The sequence below is a fragment of the Mus musculus genome, chromosome 4 (assembly GCF_000001635.26).
Source record: "Mus musculus strain C57BL/6J chromosome 4, GRCm38.p6 C57BL/6J".
NCBI lineage: Eukaryota > Metazoa > Chordata > Mammalia > Rodentia > Muridae > Mus > Mus musculus.
The window spans coordinates 129,826,745-129,852,248 of record NC_000070.6 but is presented as its reverse complement, the minus strand read 5'-3'; the positions used below and the strand labels follow the sequence as shown (position 1 = coordinate 129,852,248).

The 25,504-nt window shown below is 41.5% G+C and overlaps 1 protein-coding gene across 6 annotated transcripts in view; it reads right to left on the bottom strand.

The window, feature by feature from the left end:
- Window positions 1-2,245: 2,245 nt before the first annotated feature.
- The window catches only part of Ptp4a2 (protein tyrosine phosphatase 4a2), a 38,839-nt gene continuing 15,580 nt past the window's right edge, over window positions 2,246-25,504 (bottom strand). For 3 of the 6 annotated variants that reach the window (XM_030253321.1, XM_030253322.1, XM_017320045.2), the window contains 5 exons: window positions 12,571-13,271; window positions 9,487-9,579; window positions 7,057-7,187; window positions 5,710-5,784; window positions 2,271-4,535 (listed from right to left, as the gene is read on the bottom strand). In XM_030253321.1, coding sequence (XP_030109181.1) covers window positions 4,427-4,535; window positions 5,710-5,784; window positions 7,057-7,187; window positions 9,487-9,579; window positions 12,571-12,666 — 504 coding nt within the window. In that variant the 5' untranslated portion in view covers window positions 12,667-13,271 and the 3' untranslated portion in view covers window positions 2,271-4,426. Of the gene's footprint in view, window positions 4,536-5,709; window positions 5,785-7,056; window positions 7,188-9,486; window positions 9,580-12,570; window positions 13,272-25,504 lie in introns of all 6 variants that reach the window. The other 3 variants (NM_008974.4, NM_001164745.1, XM_006502863.4) reach the window with 2 other exon arrangements.

Genomic DNA, 25,504 nt, shown 5'->3' with positions numbered 1-25,504 from the left:
AAAGGGTATCAGAAAAAGGCACTTAAATTTGAACCTTTAATCAAATAAGGGATGAGATTTAAGAAGATGGAAATGCTTGCCTTAAAATTAAAAAAATAAAAGGGAGGTGGCTGGAGAGTTGGTTGGCGGTGTGAGTGCTTTTGCAGGTTCTGCAGAGGGCCCACGTTTCTTCAGCAGTAGTTCCAGGGGATCCAATTCTGTCTCTTGGTTTCCATGGATACCTGCACACATGTGGCACACACACATCAAATTTTTCTTTTCTAAATCTTAGAAATACTATAGAATGGGACCCTTTACACTGGGTATGTTGGTAGTAGTAACTAAGACAGTGGCATTGCGTGCCCACCAGAGATGGCTGGGTAAGGTGTAACCTGGCAAGCTTCTTTCAAAGCTTTGGTGTGAGCGCTGGGACACACTGGCCAGGGCACACTGTGACAGTGAGAGGACAGCTTTCAGCTGTCATTGTTGAGACCATCCAGCACTATCACAAGCTGGCTCTGCTCGCTCTCTCTCCTCAGGAGTGCTGGGATGACAACTATCCGTAGCATCCAGCTCTCTCTCTCAAGCACGGGCTCCAGGGATGAGCTCAGCCTTTTTACCCGCTGAGCTGTTTTCCAGGTTCCTTGTTTCTGGGTTTAAAAACCAATTAGAACTAAAGTAAGGAAGGCATTAAAGAAGTAAGAACCCCCAAAGAAAAAGAGCTAAATGAGGCAGATGTGGCAAGTTGGAAAGAGCACTAAGGTTGACACAAGGCCATGAAACTTTAGATGCATCGGCATGGTCAGATACACAATATCAGAGGAGCTGAACCAAAACCAAGTTCAGCCAGAGTGAAAAGACAAAGCATGCCATTTAGAGCCAAGAGTAATGATCATAACCAACCACAGAAGTTAAGAGGGCTAATGCAAGGCACAAGGTTAAAACCAAGCAATGTGACCCACGGCGCCTAAGTAGCACAGCACAAAGCTGTCCGTTGTAACTGCTCACCAAGATGGACTGGCTCTTGCCATAAAGCCCAGGGTAGCTTTGAACTCCCTGGTCCTGTCTAACCTAGACAGGACCAAAGTACTTAGGCTAGCATCACACCCAGTCTCTATCTGTAGCCAGACTTTTGGCTACTTTATGGTTTTTGTTTTGGTTTTTTTTTTTTTTTTTTTTTTGGTTTTTCGAGACAGGTTTCTCTTTGTAGCCCTGGCTGGCCTCAAACTCAGAAATGTACCTGCCTCTGCCTCCCAAGTGCTGGGATTAAAGGCATGCGCCACCACTGCCTGGTGGATTCCTTTCATTATCACCCTTCTCCCTCCACCCCCAACTCTACCTTCCAAGCCCCTAACACTAGGGAAAAGAGGGCATTGAGGCACCAAGTTCCTTGGTGCAAGTTTGTTCCAGTCAGGATATCCAATTTCTTTTCATTTCTTTACCCACAACCACTTGACAAATAGCAAAAGTGGTTGATTGGATCTACCATATATATCCTTTCAAAGAGTCCCTAGAACTGCGAATGTCAAACACATGCAGAAACCACCTGCAGCTGGTGTAATTGCTCCCCTGCTGGAGCATGAAGCAAATCACAACCAGCTGTTGCGGACACTCTAAAGCAGCTCCAAGTCCCACATAGGGGATTAAACATTCCTGACACATTTGTTCTTAAAGAAACCAAAATTCTCATTGTACCCACTAAAACTTTGTTTTCTTTAGGTTGAAGTCCTGCTTAAATTTATCTAGTTTACCAGTGACTAAAGAGAAATTCTATGATACATTAAAGCAGCTAATTCTCCACTTTAAAGACCTCACAGAGAAACCCTGTCTTGAAAAACCAGAAAAGAAAAGAAAAAAAAAAAAGTGTAAAAAGAGCTGGGCAGTGGTAGCACAGGTATTTAATCCCACACTCAGGAGAAGGCTGAGCAAGATGGATCTCTGAGCAAGATGGATCTCTGAGTTGGAGGCCAGCCTGGTCTACAAAGTGAGTTCCAGGACAGAAAGAGCTACACAGAGAAACCCTGTCTTGCAAAGCCCCCTCCCCTCCCCAACCCACCCCACTCCCCCAAAAAGGTTTATTTAAATCTAAGTTGTAATACATTATGCAAACCTATAACAAAAATGAATTCCTTAGAATGAGATTGGTCAAGTACATACTTACTAAATACCTCTCACTTCACCTCTCTAACGTATCCATTAATAATGGGACACAAATCAGACCTTGAGAATGCCAAGCAGAGAAAGGAGAGCAAACATGAACTGTTTAGGAGTGGGGAAGAAATTCACAAAAAGCATGTAAAATATGTTTTATTGTTCTTCAAAAGGGTTCAGGGTTTGGTTGTAAATCAGGCTGCACACCTTCTGTCAGTCTAACCTCTCTCACAAGTCAAACTGGCTTCAGTTAGCAATACTTCATTAAATCCAAAAGAAAGAGTTTTAATTTTGATGGGGGGAAAAAAAACGTCCAGTTCTGAGAACAATTAACATTAGTCTTCTTTAAGACAAAGGGCTGCTTTATTCTCCTTCACACACCCTTCTCCCCAGAACCAGGAATGACACTATCTCAGGCAGGCTATGCTGGTGGACACCTGCATGTGCAGACCCCCATGGGAGCTATTGTGCTCGTGAACAAATACACACACACACACACACACACCAAAATTCTAGCATGTCAAGTGGAAAAGGTTTGGGTGATATTGATCAAAACCCTTGAGGAGTCAACAGTTAACCTAAACTTTTAGGTAAGAAATTTGATCTTGAGTCTTTGTTAAAGAAATCTATTGTCATGCTCCGAAGTAACAATTTCTGGATTATATCATCATTTTTCAACTTTAAAATTCTAGAAACAGTGTCAAAAGCATTATTTTTCATTTTCTGGGATGAGGCAGGAAGGTATTTGCATTTAGTTAAAAATCAAAACAATTGCATCAACAGTAAACAGGCAACTCAGAAAGCCACCAACATCTGGGTACTATCAATGAGATGTCATCCATCCTGCTGGCCTGACGATCAAAATCCAGTGATGGCTGCACCCAAGGCTTGTAGCAGGGTACTGCTGGTTATAAACACTTAGGTGAAGAGGGTACACAGAGGTGCCCCTCCATTTGCTTTGTCTGGTCAACTTCTGCAAACAAGGAAAAACAGCTTTTCTGTATCAACACACTGAGCAGAGACCCCACACCACTGCCACATGATGCCGTGAGCACATGCTGCTCCCTGGGCTGCCTACTGTTGCTCTTCCACCCTGTTACAGCCTGTGGACACAGACTCACTAGGCAAGGCTAGCTCTGACAGTGATTTTTCTTTTTGAATCTCAGAAGAATCTAGTGTTAACAAGATGATAGGTGGTTACACTGAACTGTACAAATAAAACTGTACAAGAATAATTTGGAAAACTATAGGCATTTCTCAAGACCAAAATACAATGAATGTTCTGTTGCTCCTTTGACTATTTCTGAAATCGGTCCTAAAATTTTAAGATACCACTTTTCCATGACATTGTTAGATAGCAGATCCACAATCCAGTCCTACACTTGTAGAAACATGCTAGCTCTCCTGGAAACACCAATGGCCTCCAGTCATCTCTGCAATAAAGTTTCTAGGAGGCCCACTTGTTTCACTGTTGGGAAAAAGAATTCTCTCAGCTAAATTACAGGAGAAAGACTCTGTTTAGGATGTCATTTCGTCACCATTTATAAAACCAAAGGTTCCTGGCTACCTCTCACACCCTAATGGTAGATCAGGGGCACAAGGGGGTTAAAAAAAAAAACTAATATAAGCATCCATCATCAATAGACTAGAAACAGCCTGGACCACAGAATATATGCGCCACTGCCTTTTCTTTGCTTTTATTTTTATTTATTTTTTTGTTGGTTTTTTTTGTTTTTTTTTTTTTTTCCCTAAAAGTGCCCAGGTGGGCTTAAGGCTGCCAGACACACGCACATCTACAGCAACAAAGGCTGCTTTCTATTCCATCTATGTGGATCAGGAGATGGGAGGGAGGCAGGAAGAGAGATGAGGAAAATCTACCTCCCCCAGATCCCACCCACCACAAGGAGACCTATGTGCCAAGCATAATGGAAGTGTGTGCTCCCAACAACTGGCTCCACACTGGTTAATATTCTGCTGGTTTTCCTCAGACATCTATTTTGAAAAAGCTTAAAAAACACAGGAGATTTTGAAATAATTCAATCCTGGCAGAAATCAAAACTAGGAGCAAAATCATCTTTCACTAAATTAATCCCCTTTCCTTTCTTTTTTCTTTTCTTAAACATTTTATTCGTGTAATAGAGGGATTTCTTTATCGTTTGCCTTCTTCTCAATCATTAGGAGTTGAGGAGTACTGAATCCATTACTACTCTGATGACACAGGTAAGAATCCAGATTCACATTTCCAGGTACCAAGAGTTCCCTCTAATGCCACGATCCAGCCAGCCTGCTTCTACTTCTACTGAACACAGCAGTGCCCATTGGTATCTCTGAAGCGTAACCGCATCTTAGGTCGGTACTTCTCCAAGTAAAGCAGCTGTTTGGAATTGAATGCTCCTCTTCTTTTTCTGAAAACATAAGAACAGCACACTATCATGTAGCAAAGAGCTGTAGAGCTTACTGACGTGTGCTATGTCTAGAATAACACTTCTAGTTAGCTCTCCCTAGCTGAAAGCCTACATAGTTTCCATAGCACATTACTTTACAAAGCTGAAACATCAACTTTTTTTTTTCCTTTTGTTTTTCCAAGAAAGTGTTTCTCTCTGTAGCCTTAGTTGTTCTGGAATTTGTGGTGTAAACAGCTCAAACTCAGAATCTGCCTGCCTCTGCCTCTGCCTCCCAAGTTTCTTTCTCTGCCTGTTACTGTAGTATAACAGAAATCAGCAGAGTTTTGAACACCAGATCACTCTTTCCTTTTAGATTAACAGATTCTTCAGATGAGAATGACAAGTATTAGGATGCTTTAAAAAACAAAACGAAACGGAAACTAGAGCATACAAGGACAAAGCCTCAGGTTTAGGTTCGGGACAGACAGGGATGCTTTAACTTTACTAAGAAAGAACGGTATGGCCTATTCTTTCAGACCAAGGCGCGGACTGTCGGGATACTACCAGTATAACTATGTATGACAACAGGCCACTCAAGAGTACCAAGTGGGGACTTGGCGAGATGCTCAGAGGGTAAAAGCACTGACTGTTCTTCCGAAGGTCCTGAGTTCATATACCAGCAACCACATGGTGGCTCACAACAACCATCTGTAATGAGATCTGACGCCCTCTTCTGGTGCGTCTGAAGTCAGCTACAGTATACTTATGTATAATAATAAATTTTGAGCCGGAGCAAGCAGGGACTGAGTGAGCAAGTGGACTTGACTGGAGCAAGTGGGACCAGAGAGTGAGCAGAGGTCTTAAAAATTCAATTCCCAACAATCATATGAAGGCTCACAACCATCTGTACAGCTACAGTGTACTCACATACATAAAATAAATAAATCTTGAGAGAGAGAACACCAAGTGATGACTGTTTCTCCATACACATTGCTTTTGCCTGCTGTCACATGGAAATGCATTGGTGCTATTATGAAAGCAGCAACGATCACTTGCGTTAACCCTTTTGTTTTTAATCTTCAGTGTCTTAAGCCCAAAGCAACCAGTGCTTGCATCTTCCAAATGATTCCTCCCATAACCCCTTCCGCACGCACAGCCCCGCTTCAAGTTTCTGAACATACAGCTTCATACTCACTGTCTTATAAATTGAACAGCATCTTCATACTTCATTCCGCATTCAATCAATGCAAGCGCAACTAGCACAGGAGCCCTGCAGGTAGAAGTCATCTGTAAGTGCCCACAGCCTTTAGAATCAGAGACTTTTAGGTTTTAATCAAAAGCTTACACATTACAAACTTGAGTTTGTGTTGGATGTAGTGGCATATATGCCTTTAGTCCCAGCATTTGGAAGATAGGCAGGCAAACCTAATGTTTTCTTCTAAAACAAGGTCTCACCATGTAGACCAGGCTGGCGTGACACTCACAACAGTCCTTGCCTCTGCCTCCCAGTACCACTGTACTCAGCTTCTCAATTCTTGTGATTGTTTTAAAAGACTTATTTATTTCATGTATGTTATGTGGGTATACTGTCGCTGTCTTCAGACACAACAGAAGAGGGCATCAGATCATGTGGTTACGGGGATTTGAACTCGGGACCTCTGGAAGAGCAACCGCTGAGCCATCTCTCCAGCCCCCAGCTTCTCAATTCTTGTTTTTCTGAGACAGGGTTTCTCTGCAGCCCTGGCCATCCCCGATTTGTAGACCAGGCTGGCCTTGAACTCAGAGACCCACCTGCTTCTACTTCCCAAGTGCTGAGAAGTAAAAGGAGTGAGCCAACACCACCCAGTCCTACTCTCTAGTCTTAAGCACATTGTTAGAGCACTGCCTCCAACTACACTGAGACAGGCAATAGAAACAAAGCCACCCAGGAAGGCCTCACACCACCATCAGCCTTCAGAAGAACTTAAACATCCAACCTTATGGAGAAACCTTGCCATACTAAAGTGCTAAGCAGAACTAATGACACGGGTCACCACCACCTTGAGGCAACAGCATCTCACAGTTATGTTCTGAGTGCACAGTGCACACCATAAATTGGCATTTAGCCTGCTGATGATCAAAGTGCAAAAAACTATCAGAAGCAATGCTCAGTGAAAAGTTTTACACAAACAATTTTCATTGTGTACACATTTCTGCTCAAGAGTTTAAAGTAATCTTCTACCTGTTAACTAACTTCATTTTGTTTCATTTCAATCCAAACCCAAACATGTACAGATAATTTAATCTCTAAAACAATTTTAATTTTGTTGCCCGCTTAATGACCTAAATCTCTTCTTCTTGACCTTCATTACATTCAGTATGGCATTAGAAGTAGAACCAGACACAACCCAAAGGGCTCTTATTAGAGCTTATTACACTGGCATTTCCTCATTTCCTTTCTGGTGATTTAGTATCATTTAATTGCTGAATGCAAATCCTACCAAGGTAAAAATTTGAGTTGGCTTATTTAGATATCAGAGTGAATTCAGAAAAAGTAAATTACCTTCCCAATCCTGCAACACAATGCACTGCAACACAACAGCCTGGCTCTTCACGAAATTTGGTTTTTAACAGGTTTAGCCAATCATCTACTATCTGATTAGGGGGTGGAGCTCCATCATCAAACGGCCAATCCTGAAAAGAAACGACTTCTTACAAACTTCCTAATAAAAATGAGCTGAAAATAGCCAGGGCAGACAATGTTAGCTAAATAAAACACTTTACCTATTCCATTTTAATCCCCCTACCCCCCACCCCCGAGTCAGGGAGATCCATCCACCTGTCTCCAAAGTGATGGAATTAAAGGCATGAGCCACCACCAACCAGGTACTTACTTAAGTGTGTGTGTGTGTGTGTGTGTGTGTGTGTGTGTGTGTGTGTGTGTGTGTGTGTGTGTTTGACACAGGGTTTCTCTGTGTATCCCTACCCATCCTGGAACTCACTCTGTAGACCAGGCTGGCCTCGAACTCAGAAATCCACCTGCCTCTGCCTCCCAAGTGCTGGGATTAAAGGCGTGCACCACCACTGCCCCGGTACATCTATTCTCAACAACTTCCTGATCACTGCTGAAAAACTATCCAAGACCAAAATCTGAATCTGTCAAGTAAGTCTTCTCAAATGAAATCTTATGTCACACCCATCTAAAGAAAGACAAATACATACACACAAATATTTTAAACTGAGTCTAGGGATCTATAACACTAGGCAAGTATTCCACCACTGACCACTCCCCCTCCCCCCAGCCCTACCTTAACCAGCCCTAAATCTTATATGGTCAGGGTAGCAACCAGACAAAACAGAGAAAACTCTGAAAGCTGAGAGCAGGAGGATTGCTATTATGCTTTCAGCCCACTGGTCCCGTATGCCAAATGAGTCTCACTGGTCTCTTCTTCACTAGTGCACTGATGGATTACTCCTCTTGGCGACTGTGGTGTTTGACTAGGAATGGCCCCACAGATTCATGTGTTTGAATTCTTGGCCACAGGGAGTGGCCTTGCTGGAGGAAGTAGGTCACTGTGGAAGCTGGCTTTGGGGGGTCTTAGAAGCTCAATAAAGACTAGTCCTGCTGCCTGCAGATCAAGGTGTAGCACTCTAAGCTCCTTCTCCAGCACCATGCCTGCCTGCACATTGCCATGCTTCTGCAATGTGAATAATAGAATAAACCTCTGAACTTGGAAGCAGGCCCCCCAATTAAATGTCATTTATAAGAGCTGTCATAGTCAAGGGCTGGAAAGATAGCTCAGCGGTTAAGAGCAATGACTGCTCTTCCAGAGGTCCTGAGTTCAATTCCCAGCAACCTCATGGTGGCTCACAACCAACCTACAACGGGATCCCATGACCTCCTCTGGTGTGTCTGAAGACAGTTACAGTGTACTCACATACATTAAATAAATAAGTAAATAAATAAATAAATGTTTTATTGCTTGGCATTGTAACACTGGGTTTGTCTGTGGGCTGGAGATCCTGTAAGAAGACATGGCGAATGCAGCCCTGGGATTTGACTGTTAGAGGCAGTCGCATGTTTCTAGGCAGACCTCAAACTCACTTTGTAGCTGAGGGTGACTGAATTGATTCTCTTTCCTCTACCTCCCAGTGCTGGGGTTTCAGGTGTGTTTGGTCTGGTTTATGCAGTTTCCAGGAATTGAACCCAGGGCATCCTGTATGCTAGGCAAGCTCTCTCCCAACTAAACTATGTCTCCAGGCTATTTATTTGGGGGGGGGGGGGGGTGAGGTGCCCAGAGAGCCAGGATTAAAGGTGTGCACCACCACTGACTGCCTGGCTCACAGTAAGGTGCTCTTAAATACTGAGGCAGCTATTGCTTTAATTTTTTTATAACATTTTCTTTTCATTATTGTGTAACTTCATGAATCTCCAAAAATTTCATTGTGTTTAGGCATGCTGGAGTCTGAGAACAACCTGTTGTTCCTACCCAGCTATTGCTAACTTCATCTCTGAGGGGTCTTGAGACAGGCCTCACTGTTGTAGCCTTAGCTGGTCTGGAACTCACTATGTAGACCAAGATGACCTTGAAATCATAGAGTGCCTCCTCAAGGCTGGAGTTAAAGGTAGGTGTTGCCATACCCACCCCCTTTCCCCCTAAAATTTTTTTGAGGCAAGGTCTTTTCACTTGGGTTCTGCGTGTCAATCTCAGGTGCTTGAGCTGACAGCAAGCACTCCCCAGGCCCCAATTTCCACAGTTTAGAAATAAGTGTGCACTCAACTTTGCCTTTCATTTGTTGAAAACTACACTGCAAGTGTAGACTCGAAGGACACAATGGATAACACTGCTCACGATTGATCCAAAGAACCGTTAGGAGACTGCTATTAAACTGCCTACTAACTTCGCCTTTGAGTTCCGAGCTTCACAAACACCAGTGTTTAGAATGTCAGTGAGCTCACAGAAACAAGCAAACACAGACACTGGACACTCACTAGAACGTGGATTCCTTCTTTTTCAACTGGAGCTTTATCATATGTAGCATCACAAACTCGAACCAAAGTTGTCACTCCGTACTTCTTAAGTTCCTTTAAAGACAAACAGTTATCAGGGAACTTGCTTTTGGAATCTGAAACCTGGGTTTTAGAAATGTGCTATGAGAAACTGAAACTAGGGAGTATCCTTAGACAAAGCTCAAAACTGACCTCACTGCATGAGCACAGCAGACACAGACTCCTTGTAGAAATACTCATCTTTCTAGAGGACAATTCAGTAGCATAGCACAAAAACTTTTTAAAAGTTCATATATACAATGACCTAAAAACTATATTCTTAGGACTTCATATAACAGGTATTAAAGACAGGACAACTTACACAGCATCTTCACCATAGACATAACAGAATGGTTAAAGGTAAAAATGTTGTTTATTACTGTCTTCAAAAGGGGTGTGGCGCACACACAGTGAATCCTATGATGGCTACAGAAATAACACAAGAGACTGGGGGAAGCATATTAAATATGTGTTATGATCTTACACATGTGTATTTCTGAATATACACACAAGGGAAAAAATCTAGAAGCCTAAGGTATGTAACAACAATTTAATGTTTTTAATTTCTGTTATTTTGCTTTTGTTGTCTATTTTCAAGATAGGGCCTCTGTTTAACCACCCTGGCTCTCCTGGAACTTGATTTGTAGACCAGGCTTCCTTGAACTTAGAGATCCACCTGCCTGTCTGACTCCCAGCTGTTGAGCTTTTTTTGCCTTTCTGTATCTCCCCCAATCCCCCAGAAAGTATTTCTTTGTGTGGCTCTGGCTATCCTGGAACTAGCTCTGTAGATCAGGCTGGCCCGAAATTCAGAGATGGGCCTCTGCCCCACCAATACTGGGATTAAAGGTGTACACCACCACAGACTGGCTGTTTTCTTCTTCTTTTTTTTTTTTTTGCAGTAATCACCTATTGCTTTTTGTTTTTTGTTTTTTTGAGACAGGGTTTCTCTGTAGCCCTGGCTGTCTTGGAACTCACTCTGTAGACCAGGCTGGCCTCGAACTCAGAAATGCGCCTGCCTCTGCCCCCCAAGTGCTGGGATTAAAGGCATGCGCCACCACCACCCGGCAAAAAATTAATTTTAAAAGAGCTAGTACACGGGGCTGGAGAGATGGCTCAGCGGTTAAGAGCACTGACTGCTCTTCCAGAGGTCCTGAGTTCAATTCCCAGCAACCACATGGTGGCTCACAACCACCTGTAATGGGATCTGATGCCCTCTTCTGGTGCATCTGAATACAGTTACAGTGTATTTGTATATATTAAATAAATAATATTTTTAAAAAGGGGGGGCTGGTGCGATGGCCCAGTGGGTAAGAGCACCCCGCTGCTCTTCCAAAGGTCCGAAGTTCAAATCTCAGCAACCACATGGTGGCTCACAACCATCTGTAATGAGATCTGACTCCCTCTTCTGGAGTATCTGAGGACAGCTACAGTGTACTTACATATAATAAAAATAAATAAATCTTAAAAAAAAAAGCTAGCACACAATTGTAGCCAGTTACACCTTTAAACAGTTAATACAGGCCAGGAATGGTTCTCCAGTGACAAAGGCAGGCAGATCTCTGGAGTTTAAGGCTAGACAGGGCCATATAGTGAGATCCCGTCGAAAACCAATGATTTACATTTGTTCATGTCCATGCCTGTGCTTGTGAACAATACTCAAGTTCCAGTCCTCTCCTTCCACCATATGGGTTTTGGGGGCTGAGCTTAGGTCATCAGGTTTGGTGGTGAGGACCTTTACCCACTGATCCATCCATCTCACCAGCTCCCAGCTACAAATTTTAAAAATGAGTATTTTTAGTGGCACAGACCTGTCATCTCCCCTACTTAGATGGCTAAACAGAAGGACCACAGGACCACCTGAGCTACAGGATTAAATTAAGGCCAGGCTAAGAAATGTAGTGAGTACTTCAAAATAAAAAGCAAGCACAGAAGGTCTGGGGGCATATTTGATGGCACTGCTTCCTGGCATGTATGAGGCCCCAGGCTCCATTTCCAGTGCCACTCAAGTTGAGAAAAGACTTCAAAGTTTATGTGCTGGGGGTATTGGTAGCTCAGTGGTAAAGTCCATGCAAGCCTGCACAGTGTTCTGTCACCAGCACCACAAAAATTGGGGGGGGGGGGGAGATCAGAAAACCATTACAATTTTTTATGGTAAAACTATCTGGCCTCAGTTTTGCCACCCATAAAACATGACTGATGACTGATTCCCCCTACTGCTCTCTCCATAACACAGCAACAGAATCCACATGTGATGGTATAACCTATAAAAGATTAAAAACTTTACATTTAAATATCCCCTAAAGAGTAAACACTGTCATCATTACCTAAAGGAGGGGAAATGAGGCTCCATGTTTTACTACTCCTGACCACTTCCTTCCCCGTTTCCGGATTCCTGTATTTGTGATAACTACTGTTACTAAGTAGTTTGTAGTCGAAGTATGAGTTTATTTAATTATTACATTTTCATTTAGTGCATATGGGACACATGTGTTATGGTGTGCAGAGGTCAGAGGACAACCGGGGAGGGGGGGGGATCAGTTCTCATATTCCCAAGGGTAAAACTCAAGTTGTCACACATGACAAGTTCCTTTACCCCTCTCACCCACGCCTTAACATGTGTCCTAGTGTGTATGACAGGCTTAAGGTGCTAGTTCCACCAAATACAATGAGCCTTTGGGCAAATGACTAAACAGCGTTGAAGCTGAGTGGTATGACCTCTAGGAGGGAGGACCTGTGGTTTTAGATGCGTACCTTGACCTTAAAAAAGGAAGAGTGTTCAGTGCTTACTGCAATGCTGAGTACATACTGTGGTCAATAAATGTTGAGTTTTTTACTGAAGATGACAAAAAGTACTACTAATAAACACAGAAAGAACACACAATTGTAAGTACTAGATAATCTATATATAGTATCCCCAAATTCCATATTCTTTCAAAAATTCTATTTTAACAATTCAACCCAACGTAAGGATAAACACTCATAGTTAAGAAAAATCAATCCCAAAAGTAGACTATGCTACAATCTTACCTCTGTGAACTTGTTGAGAGTCGCATTGGTGGGGTTGTGAGTTATCAGAAAACGCATGTTCTCATAAGAGATCTCCACAGGGGCTGGACGGTTCATTATGGCAAATAAAAAGTGTGAGCGTGCGTGTGTGAGTGTGGTGGGAAAAAAATGGGGGGAGGAGGAAATCAATAAATCTTGAAATGTTCCGCAGCAGAAAACATTAAAAAGACCACTAAAATGCCTATTATTGATCACTATTTTCTCTATTCAACTTGCTTGTTCCTTAGGAAGCTTCTCTCTTCAGCACAGGCAGAAGTATTAAGAATCCACTTGAATCCAAATTCAACTTGAGCCTCAATGTCTGCAGATGGATACCTTCAGCTTCCAAAATAAATCCAACTACATACAAAATTTAAGCAGCCTTTTTACTACATTTAGGCACTAGTGAGACAAGTTAAAAGTGTAGGTTCTTCTCCACTTTTGTTTACTTGATGCTTAATTTTACTGGAGTCATTAAAAGAATACGCTTGCAATTTAAAAAAAAAAAAAGCCTACTACTTCTGAGGCCAGTCTCGGTGTCCAGAGTCGTCAAGGCAATGTTAATTATGGCACGTATAACCCCAAGCTCACTTGTCAGCGGAAAGGCTGTGCTGAGCCTGGCAGAAGTCTGCCCTCACGCTCAGAATCGCCATAAATGTGCAACGTATATTCCAACGAAAAACCTGGGGGAAAAAACAAAGGTAAAATAAAGTGAGTAACAGAACGGAATAGACATGAAGCCTTCAGAAAGAATAGATTCTCTAAGAAACCAAAACAGGTAAAACGTAACAAACATTCAGATAAGGGGGAGTGACATACATAACAAGATCTTAAACACCAACCAGTCTTAGAATCACGTCTAACTCATTCTTCGTTGTCTTGAGATCTTAAAAATTCATTCAAATCATACATTAAGGGTACTTGAAGAAAATTTCCTTCTATGGACTCTTTTTTAACTTCAGCTCACAAAACTACTGTATTTTTCTGCTTTTGTTGACTTGCTCTTTCACATGTACTCTGTTTAAAATAGGGTATCCATTTGTAAATAAGCTGAGGATAATCAACAAATTTTTACTTCAAAAATTTGATTTTATAAAAATCTTACGAACTGCTTCCCCAATTATGATATTAATCTATTAAGCACAGTCAAATCTTTTATTTTAGGACTAGAGATACAGTTCAGTTGGTAGAGCGCTTCCCTACATTACAAGCCTAGTTTGGTCAGCAGCATCTCATAAATTGGGTGTATGGCACATACCCAGTAATCCTAGCACCTGAATGGTAGAAGCAGAAAGATCAGAATTCAAGGCCATTCTTTGCTAAGTTTAGAACAAGCCTGGTCTACATGCACGCACACACACACACACACACACACACACACACACACACACACACACACACACACACTCGAGCATGCACACACAGACACACAAGAGCTGGTATAGTAAAAGGATTTGCCTCAAGTCACACAGTGAATTAACTGGGCCATGTGGCTGTTTTTACTGTATCTGTCTGTGGATTCAGCTTACATACATACCCATGCTCTCACATACATACATGCTCTCACATACATACCCATGCTCTCACATACATACATGCTCTCACATACATACATGCTCTCACATACATACCCATGCTCTCACATACATACATGCTCTCACATACATACCCATGCTCTCACATACATACATGCTCTCACTTCTGGTCCAGGTTTTCCTTTTCACATCACTACCTCAAGAGTACAAAATCAGCCAGGCATGACTGTGATCTCAGCACCCACGATGCTGAGACAGGGAAATGGCAATTCTTAGGCCAACTTTGTCTACACAGCTATATAGTGAGATAGGTAACTCTATCACAAATAATTTAAGTTTTGTTCCTCCCAAAAAAAATTTGGACTGGGCTGGAGAGATGGCTCAGAGGTTAAGAGCACTGACTGCTCTTCCAGAGGTCCTGAGTTCAGTTCCCAGCAACCACATGGTGGCTCACAACCATCTTTAATGGGATCCGATGCTCTCTTCTGTTGTGTCTGAAGACAGCTACAGTGTACTCACATACAATAAATAAATCTTTTAAAAAAAAGTTGGACTTAATGGCATACAACTTTAGTCTCATCTCTTGAGAAGCAAATGGAGTTCTGTATGTTTGAGGCCACCTTAGTCTACACAGGGAGTTCTAGGTCAGCCAGAGTTACATAGTAATCCCCTGTCTAATAAACATAATCCATAATTTTAGGACTAGAAAGATGACTCCGTGGTTGAGAAGGTAATCTGCTTTTGCAAAAGACTTTAAATTTACAACACCCACACTGAGCAGCTCACAACTACCTATGCCTTCAGTTCCAGAGATCCAAAATTTCTGGCTTCCAAGGATGCCAGCACACAAGTACACAGAGTTAAAAGTAGTAATAAAATAAACCTTTAAAATATAATTGTTTCTTTCCTTTGAATATTAATGGTTCTATGTATGGGTATTTTTGCCTGAATTATGTCTTTACATCATGTACCTAAAGTGATAGGTGAGTTACTTTGTGGGTACTGGGGTTGGAATCTGGTCACTCTGGAAGAGCAGTGAGTACACTTAACCAGCACTGACTGAGACATCTCTCCAGAACTAATTACAAAAACAAACAAACAAACAAACAAAAAACCAAAAAAACAAAAACAAAACAAAACAAAAAAAAAAAACCATTCTGGAGGCTACAGAAATGGCTCAGTATTAAGATTACTTGTTGCTTTTGCAAAAGACCTGGGTTTCACCAGGCAGTGGTAGTGCACGCCTTTAGTTCCAGCACTTGGGAGGCAGAGGCAGGTGGATTTCTGAGTTTGAGGCCAGCCTGGTCTACAGAGTGAGTTCCAGGACAGCCAGGGTGATACAGAGAAACCCTGTCTCAAAAAACCTAAAATCAACAACAACAAAAAACAAAAACAAAAACAAAAAAACAAAAAAAAGGCCTGGGTTTGGTTCCCAGCATCCTCATTGCAGTTAACTGTCTGTATGTAGCTCCAGTTCCAACAATCCAATCACCTCCTCTTGACCTCTCAGGCTTCTTCTGCATGCATGTGGGGCACCCCATCAAAAAAAGCTGGGTGGCACTGGCAGCAGCAGTGCAGGCCTTTGATCCCTTCCTCAGAAGGCAGAGGCAGGCCAATCTCTTGAGTTTGAGGCCAGTCTGATCTACACAGTGAGTTACAGGACAACCAGGGAGAAAAAAAGCAAACAAGTAGGAGCTATCTGAAGGTCAGTGATTCCACAGCATTCTCTCCAAGTATTACTGTAACAACACTAGTCAGAGACGTTGTAGCTTCTATGATATCAGTTTAGGCCTGGTGCTTTCAAACAATTTAATGTTTCATTACAAACTGGCTCAATCAGATGGTGTCTATGTAACCCAAAGTGCCTCTGGAAACAGGAAAATGGTCTAAAATTTGTCTCTTGCCTCTTCTATAAGTCACCAGTAACTAAACACTTATTTGAAGTTTCAAGACTAAAAATATAGTCCATGCTTGCCTAATATGCATAAAACCCTGGGTTGATACCCCAACACTGTAAAAGTTAAAATAATAATTTAAAAGGTTTGGAACACTGGCACAGACCTATAAATCCCAGCTATTGGGAAACAAAAGCAGAAGAATCCAAGTTCCAGGCCAAGCCAGGGTTACATTGTTAGACCTTGTCTCAAAAACCGTATTAAATTTATAACAATAAAAACATTTGTGCTGGATGTACTTCAGTAATAGAGGGCTTGCCCAGCAGGCACAGGCCTCAGGTTCCGTTCCCAGTACTGAAAGAAAAATAAAAATAAAGGCTCTATGTAAACAGATAGAGAAGATTATGAAGGATATACTATACATTGGTGTAGGTCATATTTGGGGAAGAAAGTGACATACAGAACCTGGGCTACAAACTTTCAAACATCTTCTAGTCTCAGTTTTTTTTCCTTACAGATATTCTTACTTTATAAATGGTGCACTCGATATAACCATAAACACAAACCCAAAACATTTCTAAAGTATTCCCCAGCTCTGGAGCCTTCAGAACCAGCACATAGGAGGCAGAGGCAACCAGATCTCAAAGTTCAAGGCCAGCCTGCGCAACAAAGCAAATTCCTGTCCAGTCAGGGGTGGGGAGGGGCTGCATGGATAATGGCGCACACCTTTAATCCCAGCACCGGGGAGGTGAAGGCAGGCGGATCTCTTGAGTTGGAGGGCAGCCTGGTCTACAGAGAGTTCCAGAGCAGCCAGGGCTATACATTGAAACTGAGGGTGAAGGTGGGGTGTATAATCACAAGTTCAAGGTCATCCTTGGATACACAGAAACTTGAAACCACGCTAGGCTACGTACAGATCTCTGTAAGTCCAGCCAGGTCTATATAGCAAGTTCCAGGACAAGCAGGGCTACATAGAGGCCCTGTCCAAATTATGACTACTCTTGCAACTCTCAATTGTAACTGCAACCTCAAACACAGGTACCTGGGGTTATACATGACATTTAACAGAACAGTCCTGGTACAGTCAAAGAGCTTTAGAGCTAAGAGAAATGCAAAGATAAACTATTCTATCCTAACCTTTAAAAACTAAAAAATCTTGTTCAAGAGGATAAATTTGTATTCAAGCCAACACTATTAACTAAACAAATCACTGACAAGAGCCTAGATCTCCTGACTCCTTGGTTACTTTTTTCCTTCGATTTTGGATGCACCCACATATTCTTCAAGTTCCATTCTCTTTCCATGCAAGTCTAACTTTTCAAGTAACTGCAACTGATGACTTCTCTGAGGAAAGGAGCATTAAAACGCTACTCAGAACAATGGCTTGCATAGAGCACAGGAAAACACAGGGAACTCTAACCCACATTTGGATCCTCTGGCTCAAGCTTATCACAGCTACTGTGTATCCGATCAGTAGAAGCAGTAGAAGGATTGCATTGTCGTGGCAGCCAGACTTAAAAGCTTTCAGTCCTAGCGTTACACTTTCTACCTAGTCCCCAGTGTTTGTCTGCTGAACAAACAAAACACGCTTTATGCCTTCTTATTCCTCCCAGTTCACTCTGGAAGAACCATTTCCAGGGATAACCATAACTTTTTATTAGATTTTCAATTCTTAATACTGAGGAGTTCCAACAACAGAATTTCTGCCAAAAGAAATAGTATGTTTGGGCTGGTAAGATGGCTCAGCGGGTAAGAGCACTGACTGCTCTTCCGAAGGTCATGAGTTCAAATCCCAGCAACCATATGATGGCTCACAACCATCTGACCCTCTTTTCTGGAGTGTCTGAAGTCAGCTACAGTGTACTTACATATAATAAATAAATCTTAAAAAAAAAACAACAGTATGTTCTATCAAAATTAACAGGCACATGATAAAAGCAAGTTTTTGTCCCACCTCTTCTCCCAAGAGTCCAACTACATACACATTGATAGTACAAGTTTTGCACCTGTCACTTCAGCTGAACTAATGTTAACTACAGTTGACACTTAATGCAAAGGAAACCTGGGGGGGGGGGGGGTTGCTGTTTTTTGGTTTTTTTTTTATTTTGTTTTTTTTGGGTTTTTTGGGGGGTTTTTTCGAGACAGAGTTTCTCTGTATAGCCCTGGCTGTCCTGGAACTCACTTTGTAGACCAGGTTGGCCTCGAACTCAGAAATCCGCCTGTCTCTGCCCCCTGAGCGCTGGGATTAAAGGCATGCGCCACCACACAGGCTTCCAGCAGTGACTCTTAACAGCATAGACCCAAAGCCATCCCCATCACTGTCCAGCGAAACCTGATTTAAAAACAAATCATAATCTCCACCATAGCCTACCACAGCTAGAATGCTCAAAAGTTGCAGGATCCTGTATTTACATACATACTGCTCTTACGTCCCATACAGGGGAATTTTTTTTTTTTCTAAACTGTCTGGCATTAATTCTACTCTACTTACTTCAAAAAAGAAAAATCATTATTGACCTGGGAAAGTAGCTCAGTGGGAGAACACATTCTTGGCAAACCCAAAATCCAGTGCTTGATTTTTAAAAGTGGAGTCCTATTTGGCAGCTCGGGAGGTGGAGGCATAAGGCCTCAAAACCTCAAGGCATCCTCACCTAGAGAGGGAGTTCAAGACCCTATGTCAAAAAACTTACTAGCAACAAGATACATTATACTTGACAAATAACAGCATAGTATTAAGCACAAAATAGCCTACCTTTTATAGAGCCTAATTTTACAAAGGTTACATTGGGGGGTGGGGGTGGTAAAGAAATGGCTCTGGGGTTCAGAGAATTTGCTTCTCTGTCAGAAGACTCACTCAGTTCCCAGCACGTCAGGCAGTCACAATACCAAGAGCACCACCCTTACTCACATACACCTCCACAGACAAGTCCATACATTAAAAAAAGGTATGTTAAATACATGTCTGTTTTTATGTAACATTTTAATTTCAGCAAGAGTATTTTCACAGAAGAATTGAAAAGCATGGTCTGTGACAGAAACCCCTCCATCTAAGATAGCAGGGATGGAGAGCAGGGGGAAAAGATGTAGGGGTTTGGAAGACTAGGCAAGCAAGCAGAGTCCTAACTAGCAGCCAGTGTACTGCCAGTCAATGGCACAAGGACTATGTAAAACTCTGAGGGCAGGGGCTGGAGAGATGGCACGGTGGATATGCTTTTCCAGACCTATACTCAATTCCCAACACCCACACAGCAGCTTACAACTGTCTATAACTCCAGTTCCAAGGAATCTAGCACACATACTCACAAAACACCAATTAGTTAATTATTAAAAACAAAACAAAAACAACAACAAAACAAAAAACCACTCTGGGGGTTTAAAACAGCTGAAATCCTGGTATCAGTATTTTACCATTTGTATCTACCCAAATGAGAATCTACAGCCAACGAGTATAATATGGTCCAGTACCCATCCTTTAATCAGGGTATATTCTTCTTTGTTGTTGTTTTGTCCTGACTGTCCTGAACTCACTCTGTAGGCCAGGCTGGCCTCAAAAACTCAAGAGATTTTCTTGCCTCTGCCTCCTGAGTACTGGGATTAAAGGCATTTTGTGCACCTCCTGGATACAGGGTATATTCTTAAAATGGAGAACTAAGCAAAGCTTAAAAAAATAAATCTGCTGGGCGTGGCAGAGGCAGACGGATTTCTGAGGCCAGCCTGGTCTACAGAGTGAGTTCCAGGGCAGCCAGGGCTACAGAGAAACCCTGTCTCGAAAAACAAACAGAAAAAAAAAAAATCTATAATAAGCAGGTAAAGATAGATGAAAGACACTACTGAGCAAACAAACTTTAAAGATGCATGGCAGAATAAATGGTATGCTTTTAAAAATGTATTTGTGGGTACTTCCAAACCCAAGGGCTATCTGAAATGTTACAAAGGGTAAGGTTTCCCGGAAGTAGAGAAGAGGGGAGGGGAGGCTGAAGGACAGAAGCATTAATTTGCTATTCTTAACATGCACCTTTCAAATGGTTTTAGCTATTCCATGTATCATAAAAAATTCTAAGATGATCAAGGTCCTCTAATGGCTTAAAATTTAGGTTCCAAACAATATTATTAGTAATGGCCTCCAGAGGGCTAGTCCCTCTGCCTTGAGCAAGGCAGTAACACAGTACCAGGAAGACAGTTTTCATATTTGTTAAAGACTCAGCAAACTTCATGTCGTGCCACAGCAACTACAGTCCTGTTTAAATGTGAATACAGCTATTCAGCAGCAAGAGAGATCAGTCCTATTTAATTTGATCCAATCTTACTTACATCAATCCACTCCCATCAAGCGTTCCACCTTTTAACTCTAAATTAAGTCATATAAGCCCTAATGTGATGACCTATACCAGTATTCACCAAATTAAAACAGCACATTAGAATACAAATGCACAATAAAAGAATTCTAGACAGAAGGAAATAGATCCTAAACCCCAAAGCCTAAAACAAGTGTATTTACTGTTATTTTACTCATCAGAAATTCTATGGGAAGCCATGTGAGTCTGATTAGCCTCTATGCTCAAGCAACATAAAGCCAAAATGTACACGCACAGTATACACAGCCAAAACCTTGTAATATATTCCCCAAAACAAATCCATTTTACATGAACAAAAACATCTGCATTTCCCATTGAAATAAATCCAACTGATTTGGAAATTTACCCGAATGTGCTAAAATTTCTTTGTATATGTCTTGTTAAGAACATATTAATTTAAATATCTACTGGATATATGTCACATACCTCTTAAAGCAAAGCAATTTTAAAAATTACTACTGGGGGAGGAAATTACTGGGATGAATTTTATATTTTAGTGGGCAAAACAAAGACATATAATGCCACTCCTTTGAGAAAAATGCAAAGTAAAACAATCTGCAGTTCCAGAAGAAACCGGGATTCCTTTTTAAAAAAGCCCATCGGCAAGAACTTGCTAGAAAAGTGACATTTTAACTATGTCCAGAAGGTGTGAACCAAATAGATATTCAGAGAACATTTTAGACAAATAGATAGGCTATGGTTACAATTATAAAATAAGGACACACTTTGGGTGTTCCAGGAAAAACAGGAGGGCCAACCCTACTGGGATAGAGGGCAAAGACACTCAGAGTCAGAAGTGAGAACTTTTTAGGCTCCATGAGGTTTTTCCATTTCATTCAGAGAACAACAACCCTCAAATGAAGCCAATTAAGGGTTTCATTTGTGAATGGCAATTTATGGTTTTTTTTTTTGAGGGGGGGGTGTTGGTTTTTCAAGACAGGGTTTTTCTCTGTGTGGCCCTGGCTGTCCCTGAACTCAGAAATCCGCCTGCCTCTGCCTCCCAAGTGCTGGGATTAAAGGTGTGTGCCACCACTGCCCGACAACAATTTATGTTTTAAAGAGATCACTCCAGCTGCTTTATAAAGATAGACTGGAAAAAATGATATGGGTGGAAGCAAAAAGATGGGCAGGGGCCTGTTGCTATAATCGAGGAGATAACGCCACTGAGACCAAGACAGTAACAATCCAGAGGATAAGAAAAAGTCAGTTTTCAGATACACTCTAAAGTAGAACCCAGAAGGCTGTGTCCACAGACTGGATATTGAAGGTGAAAGCCAAGACCCTAAGTGACCGTGACATTCATTGGCACCTGCTCAGACTATAGAGGAAAATCATTCTGACCGTCAACAGCTCCTGTTGTACTGAGAACTGAGTACTGTAGTACTGAGTGAAGCACTGCACTCTGCGCTTCTGAGAATGCTCTGAAGGCATGCAATCTGAAGAGAATTTGTATTTACCAATTAAACACTTCTCCTTTAGTTAACTAGTCTCAAGCTGAAACCGCTCATTCTCTTGACTTACTCTAACTCTGCTGACTACAGCTGAGACAACTCTTCTCTCCAGCCTGCTTATTTACCTCGCTTTATCAAACAAAAACTGGCGCACTGGCTTCGTGAAATTTAGAAGAGTTCTATTAATTTCCCTCCTTCTATCGACTTTGATCCTAGACAGTAAATAAAGTATCCCGTGTATTTTATACTAGGAACCACAGTATCTGTAAATAGATGAACAGCAGCAGGATAGCTTCTTTAACTGGTTAGAGAAAACAACTCTCAAGAGTTTCAGAGTTGCTCCTTGGTTATTCTCACTCCTGCACTTCCTCCTTTAAGAAGGGAACTTGAGAATGAAGTTCCAGTACAGAAATCAATAATCCTTTCTATAAAAAGCTATGACCTTGATGGTAGGAAATGTCTTAACATTTCAGAATCAGCAAAGACACATGGCCTGCCACTCAAAAAGGAAAGGAAAGCAATTAGCCAACAGTACACCTGCTTCTGAGACACTGACAGCTGCTAACTCATGTCCAGTGGGCCCTGTTTCCACCCAAATCAAAGGGAATGGTTTTCAAATTCCTTTTTAGTTATCTCTGTCTACAAATAGCTTTAAGACAAGTACTGAAGTATTTTCAACTCATATTTGAAAACATTAATTATACCGGTTAATAACATGAAAAGACCTGTTGTTATTATAATCCTAACCCTGGGTGCTGATCTAACTGTTTAATCTTTAAAAAGTAAAACAGATGGGCTGGGCAGTAGTGGCACACAGGGAAGCAGAGGCAGGCAGATCTCTGAATTTGAGGGCACCCTGGTCTATAAAGTGAGTTCCCAGATGCAAAGGCTACACAGAGAAACCAGTCTCAACCAAAAAAATAAAGCATGTTAAATTGATTCTACTCATCCATACTGTCATTTCATTTGTACTTTAACATTTAGAGACTAGTTAATAGCACTTGACGATATCCAAGCATCTTTTATTATAAAGTTAAGCTTAGGGGCTGGAGAGATGGCTCAGCAGGTAAGAGCACTGTCTGCTCTTCCAGAGGTCCTGAGTTCAATTCTCAGCAACCACATGGCAGCTCACAACCATCTGTAATGGGATAGGATGCCCTCTTCTGGTGTTGTCTTTTAGACAGCTACAGTGTGCTCACATACATAAAGTAAATAAATCTTTTAAAAAATAAAATAAAAAAATAAAGCTGGGGCTGGCGAGATGGCTCAGTGGGTAAGAGCACTCACTGACTGCTCTCCCAAAGGTCCTGAGTTCAAATCCCAGCAACCACACGGTGGCTCAAACCACTCGTAATGAGATTTGACGCCCTCTTTTGACACATCTGAAGACAGCTACAGTGTACTCATGTATAATAATGAATAAATCGTTGGGAAAAAAAACATTAAAAAATAAAGTTAAAGGCCGGGTGGTGGTGGCGCACACCTTTGATCCCAGCACTTGGGAGGCAGAGGCAGGCGGATTTCTGAGTTCAAGGCCAGCCTGGTCTACAGAGTGAGTTCCAGGACAGCCAGGGATACAGAGAAACCCTGTCTCGAAAAACCAAAATAAATAAACAAATAAATAAATAATAAAGTTAAGCTTGTTCTTTTTCTAAACAACTGTGGGAACCTTCTTATGCAGAGTAAGAACTACCTCCAATTTGTGCTTTGCCTGAAAATTAAGTCAAATGTTTTTCTTAATTTTTCTATCTTTTTTTAAAATCTCACCAGACTAAGTAGTTTTCCTGGAAAACAATTTAAATCTTAAATCATTTTAATTCACTTTTGAACTTCACCACATATTAATTCAAAACCTGCTTAATGAATTGATTATTTCATCAAGGGATACACTTGAGGACTTAGGGTTATTATTCTGTGGTAGAGTGTTTGTAGTAAAGTGTGCTCAAGGCCTTAGGTTCAGTCCCCAGATCCAAAAAATCTAAACCAAACCAAACAATCCACCAAAACTTCAACTTTAATAGTTTCAATAAAGCAAATTCAGAAGCAAAACCCCAAAGGCCACCTGGCTTCTGCCTGTCAACACCATTCTGAAATGCTTCCTATCCTGCATCGGGACAGCTGGAATGACTGTAGCAGCTGCAAGTTCCCTGAGGTTGCAAAATAGACATTGGAAAAGGTTATTTGAATCACCTTTCAAAATAACCCACAGCCCAGAAGCAGCATGCAAAGCAACACAGAAGGCCCGTTTTAGCATCTAGATAATACAGCGCTTTCAAACTTCCAGGCTATGCATAGGTCAACTTAACACTTTCCTTTCTCAGTTTGTCAAGTACATTGCCAAAACTACAATTCGTCCAATATCCACCTAAGGGGAGTGGGGGGAGGTCTCTTTGTTTAGGATAACAAATAAGACATTCCAAAACCCATCTTGTCAGCATAAAAGTCCCCATAAAACATTCTGCTGTTAGGACATTTTTGTCTACGTTTCAAAGAAAACTAGTTCTGACTTCACTTCCTCTATGCTGTTTTTTATGAGTCATGTTTCATTCACCTGTGTCTGTAGGTCTCATATTATCTAATCACCAATTGTCCAATACTGGTATGATGCTTTTTTCACTAAACCAAGAAATATTCCCAATTTAAAGATATGACTCACAATGAAAATGAAAGGTGTGTAATGTGTGAATGTAAAATAAGCCGGTGAGATCACTAATGTCATTTCAAGAGTCTTCTGTTGCCACTAACCTTGTGTGACATGCGCTCTGATTTACAAACATAAAATCAAATTTTCCCTTGTCCTCTTCTTCCAAATGCTTCCTTCATTTGTAATACCCCATTCACCTCTAAATGGTACTAAAATGCAGCACACCATTCACACACACCCACTAAGGATCAAGCTCCTACAAAATCAATACGGGTGAAAATACTTGACAGAAATTAAGCTTTCACGTTAACACTAGATATGTTAGAGAAAGTGTGAAAAGAAGGGAAGAGGATCAAGACTTCAAAAGAGCCAGCAAAATGGCTCAGCAAGTAAAGGTGCCAAGCATAAAGATGGGCTCCAGAGCTCAACTGAGAAGCAACTCCTACTAAACTGTGCTGAGTGACACATACAAGTGAGCATGTAAAAAAAAAAAAAAAAAACTTAAGGAAAAGCATGAAACGGGCAGGAACTGAAAGAACTCAGGAGAAATCATAAAGGACAAGATAATGAGACTTGAGAAAGATTAGCCCTGATTAACCAGACTAACACTGAAGACAGCGTTGACCATATGGATAATTTCAGGCCAGTTCAAACCACACTAAAGATTCTCAGAAATTCCAAAGTGGAGTAGTGGTCTTAAGAATGTTGTAATACCTTCAGACTGTGGTTCCTTCTCCTCTAAAACACAGACAAACTCCACAATAAAAATATTCTCTATACTCATTAATCCCACTTGATCACTGTTTACCCCCAGAAACAGAAACGACTTTAAAGAACACATCTCGTCAGAAATGCAAAACAGAATATAGTCAAGCCAGGCTGGCCAGGTACTGTGGAGCATGAATTCCAGGTCTCAAAACCTGTCACAGGAGCAAACTGGTCACTGACAGTTTCGGGTCCTTGGCCATGAAGCAAGATCCTGTCAAAAGACAGTCAGGTCTGAGGATATACCTTACCTTACATAACCAAGGCTCTG